General features: G+C 36.5%; 1 protein-coding gene across 2 annotated transcripts in view; it reads left to right on the top strand.

Annotated features, from left to right (window-relative positions):
• The first annotated feature begins 241 nt into the window (after positions 1 to 241).
• Positions 242 to 16,547, top strand: part of USP14 (ubiquitin specific peptidase 14) — a 49,631-nt gene continuing 33,325 nt past the window's right edge. For both annotated transcript variants that reach the window (XM_044658053.1, XM_044658054.1), the window contains exons 1-3: positions 242 to 479; positions 4,285 to 4,430; positions 7,515 to 7,547. In XM_044658053.1, coding sequence (XP_044513988.1) covers positions 464 to 479; positions 4,285 to 4,430; positions 7,515 to 7,547 — 195 coding nt within the window. In that variant the 5' untranslated portion in view covers positions 242 to 463. The remainder of the gene's footprint in view (positions 480 to 4,284; positions 4,431 to 7,514; positions 7,548 to 16,547) is intronic.

Raw genomic sequence — 16,547 nt, forward strand, 5'->3', positions numbered from 1 at the left:
CCCCGCCTCTTTCTCTTTTCTCCCCTCCCCTTCCGTCCACTTCTCTCCTCCCCTTCCCATATAGGTCCTCTTCGTCTCCATCCCTCCCCTCCCTTCCCAATTTCTCTCTTTCCTTCCCCCCTCCTTTCCCCTCCTACCTCTCTGTCTCCACCCTTTTCCCCTCCCTCTCTCTGGCACTCCCTCCTTTTTTCTCCTCCCTTCTCTCCCTTCCTCTTTGGTCCCCCCTCCCCTGAGGTCTTCCTGTTCCCAGCGAACGGCGTGTTGCTGCGTCATCGTCAGGGGCCGGTTTGAATGAGACTCAAGAGTCGCGCCGGAGCCGCCTTTGCCGCCGCCGGATCTCCAGCCCAGCCCGAACTGCTCCCGTCGCAGCCACAGCCGTTCCTCCTAGTTCGTCTCCTCGTTTTCCTTCCCCTCCTCAGTTGCCCCCCGTCCCGGGCCTCCTGTGCCGCCGCTTCCCTCAGCCATGCCGCTCTTCTCAGGTGAGCTTCCCCTGGGGCCCCCTTACCTTCTTTCGCGTCCTCCCCAGGCGGCTCCCCGGGGCACTAGGCCTCCCTCGGGCGGAGGCGCTGGCCGAGCCTGGGCTCTGGAGTGAAAGTGGGGGTCATTGAGGGACTGCCCTTACTCCAGGACATCTCACCTCCGTTCAGGGACGAGCTCAGAAGCAGGTCCGGGCCCTGGCCTGGGGATGGGGGAAGAAAGGGGCCTGGAGGCCGGGGTGGGGAGGGCGCGGGCTTTGGCCTCCCCTGCGAGGTGACTTTGCAGAACGAGCCTTGACGTTTGTCACACTCACACACAGACACACATACACCTCCCAAGGCCCTGGTGGAGGGAGCGCGCTGCATTGGAGGATTGCACTCGGGCCGAGGCGGCAGGAGTTAGGGGCTGGCGGGCCAGCAGGGCGTTCCGGAGCTCCAGGGTATCCTGGCTCTCTTTTTCCTTCCTTCCCTACCCCAGCAGCCCTTTCTGGATTGATTCTCAGACCCCCGGTGATAATAGTTCCCATTCCATTTCTCAGTTTTTTTATCTTCTGGTCTTCGACCAGGCTGGATGATGGCAGTTTTTCCTCCTGGATAAACCGTGCTTCTAGGGAGTGGTAACAAGAGTAATGTTATTTTGGGGGTGGGGGGGGCAGCTAGGTGGTTCAGTTTGAAAGCCATCCCTGGAGAAGGGAGATGCTGGATTCAAGGGTAGCCTCTGACACTTCCTAGCTGTATACCCCTGGCAAGTCACTTAACCCCAGTTGCCTATAGCCCTTACTGCTCTTCTGCCTTGGAACTGATACTCAGGATCGATTCTAAGACGGAAGATAAGGGTTTAAAAAAAGGGGGGGAGGTTATGTTATTTTAGTCTGGCACTGTTTAGCTAGGCTGGTGCAAAACAAGCTTAATTTAAAATGGCAGCAAAAACGTTGCGTTTACTTCTCTCCGATTGTTTTTAAGTCCTAATGGCATATTGATTTGAGTCTAAGAATTTCAAGAGTTTGGCCTCACATTCGGAAGGTAGGATCAGTGAATCATAGATTTACAGGGAACTCATGTGCAACCAACACCCTTATTTTACAGACGAGTTAACTGAAGCTTGGAGAATTTGTGAGGGAGGAAGGAAATAAGCAATAATAATAAGTACCCACTGTGTGCCAGGACTTTTACAGATTTCATTTGATCCTCATAACAACTCAGGGAGGTAGGCACTATCAGGGCTCCCATTTTACAGTTAAGAAAGTTGAGGTAGATAGAAATTATGACTTGACTAGGGTCACAAAGTATCTGAGTGCGGATTTGGACATAGATCTGTTATCTCCCAGACTCAGTATTCCAATTATCTTTCCACTTAGCTGCCTCAAAGCCTAATTAGGATTTGAACCTAGGTTTTCCTAACTAGAAGTTCAATCTTCTGTCTTACTGAGTCATTTAACTCCTAAGACTTTTGAAGAACTTTTTTTTTTTTTTGCTGTAATCTTAAGTTTCTGCATTATCAAAGATATATTGATCCAGGGGACCTGGCAACATTTCAGGATAATTTTATGGTAAAGAAAGTCAGATTTCTGGGAAACTAGAAAGAAGTAGGAGAGATTGCCCCCAATCTTCCCCATATCACTGTAATTTCGGTATATACACATAGATCTAGAAGAACTAGAGTGGCAATACTTAGGTTGGAAAGTGTTATAAGAGTAATAACAAAAATTGACATGTTATTTGCTCTTGAAGGTTTACATATGTTATCTTATTTAAGCTTGACAACAACCCTATGAAAAAGGTACCATAGTTTTAACAAACTGAGGCTCAAAAAAAGATTTTTGCTCATGGTTACAAGCATTTCTAACCCTGTTTTTTTTATTCCAAGACCACAGCTTTCCTGGTACAAGTTGCTATAAAACTTAATAATTTTTTTAAGTACCAACTCTTGTGCTTTGAAAACTTTTTTAAGCTTGTTTAATTCCAGTTTCAAGTAAGAATTCTGAGCTTATATAAATTAGGGAGGTAAATACTAGTTTTTGTATAAAGGTTACTTGAAGTTATTATATGTCCAACAGCAAATGAAATGAAGTTCATTTAAAAAATATGATTGATCTAATTTTAGTTCCCCCTAAAGATCAAATAAATCAACTAGTGGCTACTCTTTAAGATGAATTTTTGAGGGACTAGTTGTATATGCTAAAGAAAATTGATTACATTTCTTATAATTGAAAAATAAATGATTCATTGTTGGCTTGTTTTTATTGACTCTTTTTGCTTCACACAGTTCTGTCTCTTTAGATTTAGCTTTATATTTTCAAGTTATTAAAAAAAAATTTAAAAGTCAGATTTTGCATCCTTCTGAATCAACTTCATTTTCCTGACTTTTTGTAGCAGCATGTACCACCAATCATTTCTCATATTTGAGTTTCTTAAGACCTTTCCCTAATTATTCCTTTAATGATCTAAAACACTATATGATATTATGATTGTTTATTTATTTCTCTTCACCTTTATCCTCTCCCAACAATATTGACTGTCCCCAAATATAATTTGCAAGGCTCTTTAGAAGTCTCTATGGTATATAAATACTATAATAGATTGACTTCCTTGACAAGAATTTAGTCAGTTTAGTGCAAATGAAAGAGTACTGGGCTGAGAGCCTTTGATTTTAATATGGCCATCAGTTCTTAAAACTATGGGCACACAAAAAGCACTAAAAGACTACCTGCCCTTTGATCCAGCCATACCACTGTTGGGTTTATACCCCAAAGAAATCATAGGGAAAAAGACATGTACAAAAATATTTATAGCTGCGCTCTTTGTGGTGGCAAAAAATTGGAAAACGAGAGGATACCCTTCAATTGGGGAATGGCCGAACAAATTGTAGTATTTGCTGGTGATGGAATACTATTGTGCTCAAAGGAATAATGAACTGGAGGAATTCCATGTGATCTGGAATGACCTCCAGGAATTGATGCATAGTGAAAGGAGCAGAACCAGGACAGACATATAAACAGAGATGGATACACTGTGGTAAAATAGAATGTAATGGACTTCTCTACTAGCAACAATGCAATGATCCAGGACAACTCCAGGGACTTAAGAGAAAGAACACTATTCATATTCAGATGAAGAATTGTGGGAGTAGAAACAAAGAAGAAAAACAATTGCTTGATCACATGGGTTGATGGGGATATTGGCTCTAAGGAGCACCCTTGATCAAATATCAATAATATGGAAATAGGTCAATGATACAAGTAGAACCCTGTGGAATTGCTTATTGGCTACCAGAGGGGTATAGGGAGAGAAGAGGGATAGAACATGAATCCTGTAACCATGGGGAAATATTTAATTAATTAAATAAAATTTTCAGAATTAAAACAACAAACTATGGCACAAAAGATAAGGGGCTTGATGGATAGTGCTGGACTTGAGGTCAAGAAGACTATCGACTTTTTAAATTCAAATCTTGTCTCAAACAGTAGTTATGTGTCCCTGAGCAAGTCACTTAAGCCTGTTTATATCAGTTTCCTTGTCTGTAAAATGAGCTGGAGAAGGAAATGGCAAACTGCTCCAGTATCTTTACCAAGAAAATCCTCAATGGGGTCACAAAGAGTTGGATATGACTGAAAATTACTGAATTTGAACTCTCAAAACTATTTGTTCTCAGAACTCCTTTAAATTATTGAGGACCTCAGGAAAACTTATTTGGCTATGTGGTAATTAGCCACGTGAACTTTGGGCCAATTATTTAAGCAGTTTCTCATCTTCTTGTTCCAAAATTCTGTGCTATTGTGAATTAATACAGTTGTGTTTTCATTTGCAGTTAATGTAAAATGGGGAAAAGAAAAGTTTGATGGTGTGGAACTGAATACTGACGAACCTCCCATGGTATTCAAGGCTCAGCTTTTTGCACTGACAGGAGTCCAGCCTGCTAGACAGAAAGTTATGGTGAAAGGAGGTACTCTGAAGGTAAAAGTCAGCAATACTTTTTTTCATTGCATAGTAGCAATAATTAGTGTTATTAGTTAGTGGACATTTGTTAAATATTTCATTCCAAATGTATATGTAAAATGTACAGTCTCCATGCTGAATTTATAATGATAATGAATAGGGTTGTAGGTAGTTCCAAATAAACTATACAAACATCATTTTGTAATTTTGTTTTTTGGTATTGAAATACTTAATGAATCTTATAGGTTTAATATCTTTTTACCTAATGTTAAAATTAATTCATGTTTTGTGGACCACCAGCAGCAAGGTCGTGGAGAAAAAGCAAACAGTATTTTGCTAGATCTCTGAACATATCCAAATGAAAACTTTCTCTATCGTTCATATCATAACCTATCCATGCCTTTTTATTTTATATGATTCTTTTCCACATTTTCCCCTAAATACTTCATAGAAAATCATTGTACCTAGAGGACATTCTTTAGGTCTTTTAATATTCCATAAATACCAGTGCAATACATAGGACTACCATCTACATGTGTGTATTTCTTTTTACTATGATTGGCTCACTCCCTTTTCCAATCATAAATATTCTTATGTTACTTATCAAAAATTCCTTATTGGTAATATTGCAGCTTGTTTGCATGTTAGTTGTAATATATTAAGTATTTGAGAGCACATGTTTTATTCAGCATAAATGCAAGATGAAATGGTACTTATTCTTTTCCTAATATGCTTCCTTCAGGGGCTTTGGACAAATTGCCATATGGTGTTCTGGGCTGTTAGTTAGCCATCTTTGCTTATTTGGCTATAAATTAGGTGGTGATAATCATATAGGGTAATGTTCGGAAATCTAGATAACTTCTTATGTGTATTAGGAGTAATGGTGAGGGGCACTGATACAAGATAAATAAGATATATTTTCTCTTTATCCCCAGTCCATTTGGGGATATTTAACAATAAGAAACAAAATTTAAAATTATTGCAAATAAATGCAAATTAATAGAGAAAACTAAGTATCTGAGCACATTTGGATCTTAGAAGATTTACATTTTTTCATGTTGCTCTAAAGCTTCTATGAATTGGTTGAAAGGGTAATACATTTAAAATAGTAAAACATTGAAACTCGTTTATTTGGACCTTTGATTTTATTGGTGTAGGGAACTCTCAGTCAGCAAATTCCTTCTACCAGTGTGTATTGGCTGCTGGTTTGTAACCTCATAGTTGCTAAGATGGGGTCTCTGAGAAGTTAAATGATTTGCTCAGCATGGCTAACCCATTACATAGAATCCATGGCTAGCAAACTAACTGTAGACTGTGCATGATATCATAATACATAATGCTTTATAGGGGCAGCTAGATGTTTCATAGAGCATCTAGTTGGCACAAGTGCATTGCTTTGCTTAGAGTCAGGAATACTCATATTCCTGAGTTCAGATCTGGCCTCAGACATTTACTAGTTGTGTGACCCTGGGCAAATCACTTCAACCTGTTTGTCTCAGTTTTCTCATTTGTAAAATGAGCTGGGGAGGGAAATGGCAAACTACTCCAGTATCTTTGCCAAGATATTCTATGGACAGTATGGTCCATGGGCTCATGAAGAGTCAAACATGACTGAATGGACAGAACAACTAGCCTCTTGTGATACAGAGAGTACAGTATGATTATGTTCATTTTGCACATGAGGAAACTAAAACTCCGAGAATTTAAGTAACTTATCTAAGCTCTTTAACTCTTTCATAGGTATTATTTCAGAGCTGATTGAACCCGAGGTCTTCTGATAATCTGATGTTCCGTTCCCCCCCCCCAACCCCAACTATCCTCAACCTCCCAACCTCATAAGAGTGTATACTATATTTATAAAAATTCAACTTTGCTACAAATACAACATATACAACTTAAAATACTAATGCATGAGATTAATTTTTAAAAGTTGCATTTAGAAGAATTCATTATTTTAGTTGTATATATAGATGTCCCAAGATATAGAACTATAATTGAAATTTTAAAAATCACATACTGTATACAAGCCACCAAAACCATTTGAAAGAATGCTTATGAAATTTATGAATTTCACATGACATTTATGAATTTTTACTACATATTGTGTGTAGAAGGTGTGGCTGTAATGCATTGAGGTTTTTTGTTCTGCTGATGGAAATGTCACATTGCCTTTTTTTTTTTTAAACCCTTATCTTCTTTCTGTCTTAGAATTGATACTAGGTGTCACTTTCAAGGCAGAAGAGCAATAAGGGCTAGGCATTTGCCTTAAGTGACTTGCCCAAGGTCTCATAGGTAGGAAGTATCTGAAGCCATATTTGAACCCAGGACCTCCTTTCTCTGGGCCTGGCTCTCTATCTACTGAGCCCCACCTAACTGCTCCAGTATCCCCATTGACAAGTTCTGGTTGTTTATGGAGTCACAAAGAGTTTGGACACAATGTTTTCTGCTTTGGAAATAAAGGATATCCTTTGGATGTAAAGAAAAAATAGTAGGAAGCAATATGTTGTAAACTTAGATATATTGAAAAATTGGAGTTTTAAGAAGGAATTATACACACACACACATACACTTTTTTTTGATGGTATGTTATTGAAGAGGAAGTTAGGAGTATTGAGGGTGATATATCTTAGATTAACTCATGTTTTCTGTATAATATATCCCTTTGTATTAGCATCTATATTGACCAAGTTCTTATTTAGTGCTGTGAACATATAAGCGTGTTGAGCTTGATTTCCAGGCATCCTTTTAGTATTTAAGAAATCCAAATATACTTAGAGAAAAAACATACTTATGTTTCCTAGGTTCAAGACAGACTTAAAAAAAAATAGTACAAATAAGCACAATTCATTAATTTACTAATTTGTATTTTCCTTGTTGACATTAGCCACTTGCTAGCTATGACAGCTCTGGATAATTATCTTTTAAAAATCTTATCTGTTATTATCTTAGCATTAGTGTTTTTGTATTCTTTGTACCCTTAGGGGTGCTGACTTCTGCATAAGAAGGCAGAATAAGGAAGATACAGAGGAAAAGAGATGTTTGTTTGATTGAATAGAATTATCATCTACAGTTCTAATTGTAGAATTTTTTTCTTTAAAACAGGATGATGATTGGGGAAACATCAAGATAAAGAGTGTAAGTACTAAGACTTCATTTTTTAAAAAGGCTGTTTCTTTGTTAATTATATCATTGAACTACAGATTTGGAAGAAACTTTAAGGATCATTTAATCTTAACTATTCGTTTTACATATTAAGAAACTGAGATCCAAAGAGGTTAAATAATCTGCCCATTTATGATATTTGTGGCAAATCCAAGATTAGAACTTGGTTTTCCAGCTCTGATGTTTATGATATCTCTTCAGTTTAGTTTTCAGATGTCTTGGAAAAAAGGCAAACAGGAATTAATGGGAGAAAATAATAAAGTGAATTTGTTAGATTCTTTATCTTGTTTTGTTTTATACTCATAAGAGTTTTCTCCTGAATGTCACCTAAATGTGTAGCATAACTTTAAAAGTAATGAGATGGATTTCTAATATGCACACTGTCCATATTTTTTTCATACCATCAAATTTTGTCCATACCATCAAATCAATTTCCTGGAATATTGGAGATTCTTGCCATGTGGTAAACAGAATCCACTTAGTGTAACCTACTAGCAGTTGTGACAGATCAGTTAAAAAGTAGAGAAAAATCTAAGAAAATGGAATATAGTTCAAGTTTTAAAAGTTGATAATTAGATATGGAGATATGTAAAAAGGCTCACTTAGAACCCATTTTAAAGAATAATGGTGTCATATTGATATGATTTCCTGATCACTGGTTCATTTATCATCTCTATCCAGATAACTTCCAATATACCAGACTAGAACTTGAGTCTCTTGAACTCTAATCTAGATTTCCCAACTGCCTATTTGCACATCAAAGTTGATGTCCATGATGTTCAACATGTCTAAAACAACTCACCTTTGTCTGCAACCTCCACTCCTGAATTTCCTTTATTACTGTTGAGGGCATTATCATCTTCCAGTTACCCATGTGTGAATCTCAGTCATATTCCTTGACTACTCAGTTGCCAAACATCTCTTGTTTACATCTCCTCTCCATTCAGAAAGCTAGCAGTCTTGTTTAGGCCCTTTCCTTGAATTACTGCATTATCCTTCTCTATGGTGTCTTTATGTCTTCTATTGATACTTCAGTCCATCATCTGCATCTCTGTCACACAGTTAATTTTCCAAAACTTCAGAACTGCCCATTTCACTTTCTTAATCAACAAACATCAGTGGTTTCCTATCACCTCTTAGATGAATTATAAACTCCTCTCTTTAATATTTGACTCTTCACAATCCGACCCCTTCTTACCTTTCCAGGCTTTCTTAATATGTTTTATTTCCTTACATTCTTTCATCTAGCTATATTGGCATAGTCACTTTTTGAACTCTTAATGCGCAATTTCTAGTCTCCATTCTTTTTCATTGGCTACCATACATTCCTCTTTCACCTCCACCTCTTGGAATTCTTGGTTTCTTTAGAACTTTGCTCAAGCATCACTTTTTTTCAAGAAACTTTTCTTAATCCCTTCAGGCATCCTCTCCTCAAATCACTTTGTATTCATTTCATAATCCTTTACTCATATTGTGTCTATGTTGTCTTTCCCATTTGAATATAAGCTTCTTGTGGTTAGCACAGAGCCATAGTATGCTTGTTGATTGACCAGCTGAACTGAAGAGTTTTACAAGATGAATCAGTAGCATATAAGTAAGATAAATCATCATTTTTTAAAAAGGGATTTTCTATTTCTATGTTTACAAATGCAGGGGGTTGAAATAACTATGTTATCTAGGATGAATTAGGTGCTTATTTATTATGACCTTGAATGCTCCACAGTTAGTTTAGATTCTGCATCATTGCATGTAAAATTATAAAGACATTCCTTAGGGTATAATGATAACTAGTATTTGAATAGTTTTTTTCAAGTTTGCAAAAGCACTTTATAAACCTTTACTCCATTTTAACCTCTTCACAATTCCCTGAGATAGTTACTATAGGAATGATAGTTCCCATTTTAAAAATGAAAAAAAAAATAGGCTTAGAAAAGCTTGTCTAGAAAAACTAGTAATTGTCACAAGCAAGAGTTGAACTCAGGTATCCAGATCCAGCACACTATATTTCCTTGAGGTAGATTGTAGAAAATAACATATATTTTAAAAACAACTAAGAAGGGGGTCAGATTGTGAAGAATCGTGAATGTTTATTTTTGATAGAAAAATATAGCAAAACTTAACTTCAAATACCTTACCACCTATTTGATTTGTTTACCTTCTAGATTTAATTTGAAACATCTATGTATAGTTTGATTTGGACCTGTGACTTCTTCATCAGTGTCTGGAGCTCCTCCTAAGGAGCATATCAGCAAGCAGTGCATATCAGTACCTGTTTTCCTACTTCTATTCTTGATTTGCTTGTGGGCTCTGAAAAGATAGTGACTTGGACAGGGTCATACAGTTGGTATTTGTCAGACATGTAACTAGAACCTGGTATTCCTTACTTTGGCATGAGGCTTCTCTGTCCCTCTGTAACACTGCCTTGAATTATTTATGTGTCTGTCTATCTTGTCTCTTTTGTATTCCCTGGCACATAGTAGATACATTTATTAGTTTTGTACACACACACACACACAATATGACTATATATATCAAAATTTAATAAAAATGAATGCCTTCTTTAAAATAATAACTTTGGTAATCAGGTGGCTCAGTAGATAGAAAATGAGGCCTGAAGATTTGAGGTCCTGGTTCAAATCTGATCTCAGACATTTCCCAGCTGTGTCACCCTAGGCAAGTCACCTGATCCCAGTTGCCTATCCCTTATTGCTCTGCTACCTTGGAACTGATACTCAGTATCAATTCTAAGGCAGAAGGTGTGGTTTAAAAAAAAATAGTAACTTTGAGAGGCTGTGTTGTAAACCATGAAATCTGGAGAGGGTTAATTAATTTCACTGGGCCTCAATTTGCTCATTATTGAAGGGATTAGATTTTAATGACTTTTGAGGTTCATTTCATTCCAGCTCTTAATCTGTGATAGTAGGTTAATGATTTTTTTGGAGTACCTTTTTTTCAGATTGCATTCATGTTCTACTATATTCTTAAAGAGTGACAATTTATTACTCTTTGAGTGTAGATTTGATTTTTGAAAGGAGTCAAAAATCATTTAGAATCATGTTGGCTTAATAAAATATGCCGTCAGGCTTAGTGATGATTTTTGGGTTAAAAAAAAAAGTTATGACTAAAAGAAATGCGACTGACTTACATTAAACTAGTTCTGGAGACAATTCTGAAAAAGTAGTTTCAAAAATATCTTAAATGTTGGCAACATTGTTGAAATATGTGTTTAGCTTCTCAGAAGTGGCTGCTTCAAAGAACAGTATTCATTTGGGTGTACAATTTCTGACATGTTTGTTTTAAAGTGAATAAAATTAAAACCAGTCATTACTTTATTGCCAATTGCATCTTAATAGGGTTGTTTTATTCTCTGTCAGGCTTATTTATGAGCTGTACATCCCTTCTCTTCCAGTAGAATGTAAGTTCTACTGGGGGAAGCAGTTGTTTCATTTTGTCTTTTTATCCTCAGTATCTATCACAGTCAGTGCCTGATATGTAGTAGGCACTTCATAATCTTATTGTCTGATTGGCTGCAATGGGAAAGTAGGCTAGTAATATTCTCTTATTTTTAAATTTTATTATACAAATTAAGTATTGTAAACAGACTCTCAAAGCTGTTGAACTCTAAAAAGGGTTTAAAGCTTAACTTTTCTTTAGAAATGGTAGGATGTTGGATATTAGAATTCTAAAGGTGATCCCCTTTATTCAGTTAAATTTGACTTAAGTGTAAGACTTTTAAGGGCTGTGAATATTACCAGGCCACTGTTATCTATAACTTGAGATAATTATCATAATTTTTTTATGGGCTTGGAATCAGGAAGACTCAACTTCAAATCTGTTCTTGGATACTTTCTAACTCTGTGACCCTAGACAAGTCACTTATCCCTGTTTGCCTTGGTTCCTCATCTGCAAAATGAACTGGAGAAGGAAATGGCAAACTCTTCCAGTATCTTTGCTGAGAAAACTCCAAATGGGGTCATGGATAGTCTCAATGATTCAATAATAACAATATCAACAACAATAGTGGCATCATTAGTTGAACCATTTTGGGAGTATTTAAAGGTGTTTTCAGAAGGTGTCGTAGAGTCAAAATATAGTATTTAAAACATGATGCTTTGGTATATGATGAAATGTGTATATTATGAGTGATACTTAATAAAATGAATTAATAAATACTTAAGTAATTATAAAATATCAATAAATAATAAAAACAACTTAATAAAATAACTAGCTAGGCCAGATAAATTTCTTTAGATTGAAGGGCATTCTATCCTTATACAGATTGTAGTAAGAATTTAAAAAGAATTTAAATGACATTCTAGAGTTCTTTTCCTGAAAAAGCATTAGGATATTTGAACCACTGCAGATGGCCTGCTGATTTTGTATAGATGTGAATACTTTCTTTGAATTGGTCTTTTGAGCCAGAATTTATTTTGTTTACATATATAAATTTTATTGATGTCTTTTATTTTTACAGGGATCTTTTTCTTAAAAAAAAAAAACTATTCTCACATTGATCATTAACAAAAGAAAAACTCAGTAGACATGGAGATTGTTAGTCTTACAAAGAATAATAATATTCTTTATGTATACCCTCCCACCTCCACTTTCTACTTGAGAAGACTTGTTTAATCATTAGTTTTTTAGGACTCATTTTATCATTAGAATTAGCATGGGACAGTTTGGTAGCTCAGCGGATGAAGAGCCAGACCTAGAGATAGGAACAGGTTCAAATTTGGCCTCAGACACCTCCTAGCTGTGTGACCTTGGGCAGGTCACTTTACCTCAATTCCCTAACTCTTCTGTTTTAGAACTGATAGTTGGTATGAATTCTTAAGACAGTAAAGGTTCAGAAAAAAAAAATTTAACCACCATTTGTTATTACTTTCCCCTTCTCCCTGTCCCAGTGAGCCATCCCTTAAAACGAGAAGAAAAAATAAGCAATTAAAGCAAAGCTAACCAGCACTTCAGCCAAGTCCAGCATTAAATGTAGTGCTACATACCCATTGTCTTCCACCTCTGCAAAGAAGGGAGGAGGGGAGGGCCTTTGATAGAGCAAGTTTTAGTAGAAAATAGTTACAGTGTTATATGGCATAGAAATATTTCTCATCTGAGAAATTTTAATACACTGTTTTATCTTGAGTAACATTAACTTGATAAATAAGTTCCTTATATTTTTTTATTTCACAAATTTTACTAAACATATGAGTTGAAGGAATTTACTATTTCATATCTGTGTTTTTACATGAGTCTTCATTAGAATCTAATTGAGAAATGAGCAAAATAATTTCCTCAGGTTTTTGTGTGTTAGGGAAAATGTTGAGATAGTTTGCCTAATTCTGTATTTCCTCATTTGAATTACCCTATAGAAACTTGCCTTTTAATAAATATTTAAGAAAATTGTAAAGAATAAAAATCACTTTATTTTTTTGGAATTTTTGGATTTGCATAAGCCTATGTGAATGTCAATTTGGAAAGCCTTCAGTTCCCACATTCAAAGAGGTTTATGTTTGAGTACATTTCTGATCTTAAGAAAGTATTAGCTGTTGAGATCTTCATGTTTATTGGGCAGCATCATATATCTCACAGTCTGGGAAGGCCCTTGATGCGATAAAGAAATGATCATGGATCTTCACATGTATTATAAGTGCTCTAGGGCCCAGCTAGATAGTTCAGAGAGCCAGGCCTAGAGACAGGAAGTTTTGGGTGCAAATTAAACACTAGCTGTGTAACCCTGAACAAATCACTTAATCCCCCACTACCTAGCTCTTACCACTCTTTTGCTCTAAAAGAAATACATAGTATTGATTCTAAGATGAAGGCAATGGTTTAAAAAAAATGATGTTCTAGAGTAGTGAAGAAAAATACATTTCTAACATTTGACTGATGGTTAACCCTCATTCTTTTGGTTTATAAAATACTATGTCAATTGTGGATCTTTATTGATGTATATTGTAGGAAGGTGAACTGAGTAGAAAGAAAAATAGGACAGAAGATTGATTTTGGTAGCCAGATTTCAAACAGTTGGTTACAAGAAAAAGTTGACCATATGTTTTTAAACTCCCTTTTTTTCATATTATATAGTTGGGGATACATGAGGTGATGAAGATCCACATATAAAAATTATACTTAGATCAGAAATGAACATGCTATGGGCAATAGAAAATACTTGAAGAGATATTTTTTAATACAGACTTTTAAGGTGAAATTCAGTTCAAAATTAGTTTATACTGCTGAAAAGATCCAAAGGAAAATAATATCTAGGAGAGTATAAAAGGAAGAAACATAATAGATTAAACCCAATGCTATCTGGACACATTCTCTTAAATATATGTTAAATTCTGTTTAATTTTAAATCTATTAGGATAACGATTGCATATTTTTCCATGTTTTCCTTTTTCACAGTGTAACTCTTAATAACTTTTGCTGTGAATATTAATTTACCTATCTTAGGATTTCTACAGTATTAGGTTTATCATAATGACTACCAGAATCTGTGCTTTGAATCTATGCTCGAATGTGTGAATTTAAATCTCATGTAGTTTTTTTCCTTTTAAGGAAGATTTAAAAATCTTTGTAAAATTCTTTTCAGGGAGATTATTTCCACCAAAAAGTGCTATTTTTGTCTGAGACATGCTTATCTCTGGTATAACAGTAATGTTTTTGTCTTAAAATACCTCATGTAATTGTGTGGAAGAAAATTCTGTTTTTTTGCATTTTAGGCATAAGCCTTCCAGAAACAATTTTTATTAATTTAGATTGTTGTTTAGTCGTTTCAGTTGTGTCTGACTTTTTGAGACTCCATTTGAGACTTTTTTGGAATGTTCTGTACTATTTCCTTTTTTTGCTCATTTTATAGATGAGGAAACTCAGGCAAACAGGGTTAAAGTGACTTGCCCACTAGTAAGTGTTTGAGTCTAGATTTGAACTCTGGAAGATGAATCTTCTGACTTCAGGCTTGGCACTGTGATAATGAGATTAAATCTAAAGATGAGCAGGGTAGATTTAATCTCATAATCACAGCACACAATCCTCCATACCACCTAACTTTCCCCATTAGTTAATAGTTTGCATCATCAAGCAGGACAGTAGTCATAGTCACATTAACTTTCCAATCCCCACAGAATGATTTTTCTAAAACCATTCCATCCCTCTCTAACCACTGTCTTCATTCTTATTTCCTACTGCTCAGAAATAAACTGAGAAAATACTTCTATTAACCTAAGTAATTAACCATATATTAGCCTTATCATGATCTTTTCTTCTGGGAGGAGTTTTTCCTGGACACATCTAGACATTGCGGCCTAGGAATAGGTTTAAAACTGGTTAGGGAGGGGCAGCTGGGTAGCTCAGTGGATTGAGAGTCAGGCCTAGAGATGGGAGGTCCTAGGTTCAAATCTGGCCTCAGACACTTTCCAGCTGTGTGACCCTGGGCAAGTCACTTGACCCCCATTGCCCACCCTTACTACTCTTCCACCTAAGAGCCAATACACAGAAGCTAAGGATTTAAAAAAAAAAATTAAAAAAAAAACTGGTTAGGCTTTTGGCCTAACTTGGTGGTGTAGTGCAGTGATGGGCAAACTATGGCCCCTGGACCAGATGCGGCCCCCTGAAATGTTCTGTCCTGCCACCAGCGACATTATTCCTAATCTGATGAATACAGTGAGTAGGATACAATACAATGAAACTTAGAAAGAGTTGCCTTAGAAACAGACTGACAGATGAGCATTTCCTTTCCTTTGGCCCCCTCTTTAAAAAGTTTGCCCATCACTGGTGTAGTGGATAGAGTGCTGGGCCTGAAGCCAGACTGAGTTCAGATATGGCCTCAGATGCTTAGTAGCTGTGTGATCCTGTACAAGTCACTTAACCCTGTTTGCCTCACTTCCTCATCTTTAAAATGAACTGAAGAAAGAAATGTCAAACCACTCCAATATCTCTTCCAAGAAAACCCCAGATGGGGTCACAAAGAGTTGTATACAACTGAAAACTACTGAACAACAACAAGGATTTTGGTAAGGGGGAAAGGAGTTGGTCATTGTTTTAGAATGATAGTAAAGGACTAAAGATGGTGCATTGCCCATTTTACTTCCATAAAGATCTAGAAAATACTCCCAAATGTATTCTTATCAGGAAATCAAAGAAAAAGTCACAGGGAATTATTTTATCAGACCAGAGTTGCTTAGGGAAGATAGAATCCTGGGGGCAGGGTCTGTCCAGGAGCATGATATATGCAGAGCATTCTAGTACCCAGAGACTGAAAAAGAGCCAAGTCTAGGTTCCAGGCCAGGAAGAAATTCCAGGAGATCCCTAAACTAGCACAGGGTGTAAGAATGGCTATTATCTGGCAGCTCTGTCATATATTACACAGTTCATGGTCATAGATCCAGAGCAGAGTAGGAGGAGACTTAAGTGAGGAACCAGTTCAGAAGCAAATAGTAGCTGTGTGCCTCTGATCCCAGAAGCAGGATAGGGACTCTATTTCTAGCCTTCGGCCCAGGCTTAAAACCTATAGCTCAACAACCAGGGATGGCCTGTAATTCAGTTGCTTTGAACCTACAGTATCCCAGTGGCTGAAATGAGCAACAGTCTACTGAAACTTCCAGAGACAAGGTGACCGACTCAAATCTGAGTCAGGAATTTGCAGAGCTCAGACCTAGAGGGTAGTAAGTAGAGTTTAGTGAACATAAACAGAAGAATATAAGAAGACAAATGCTTTTATCCCAGACATTTCCCAAGAAGTGTACTGAGCCCAGGCCTAACATAAAATTCAAGGTCAAGAAGTGGATTGGACAAATAGGCAAATAAATAAAAGAATAATTCCTTAAAGAACTATTATGGTGACAGGGAAGCTCAAAATATGAACCCAGAAGAGAAGATAGAGTAATATTTATTGCATTAATTCTAAGAAAAATGCAAGATTGGACATTAGCAAGAATTCCTTGAAGAGATGAAAGAAGAATTTTAAAAAAATGTACC

The sequence above is a fragment of the Gracilinanus agilis genome, chromosome 1 (genome assembly GCF_016433145.1).
Source record: "Gracilinanus agilis isolate LMUSP501 chromosome 1, AgileGrace, whole genome shotgun sequence".
Classification (NCBI taxonomy): Eukaryota; Metazoa; Chordata; class Mammalia; order Didelphimorphia; family Didelphidae; genus Gracilinanus; species Gracilinanus agilis.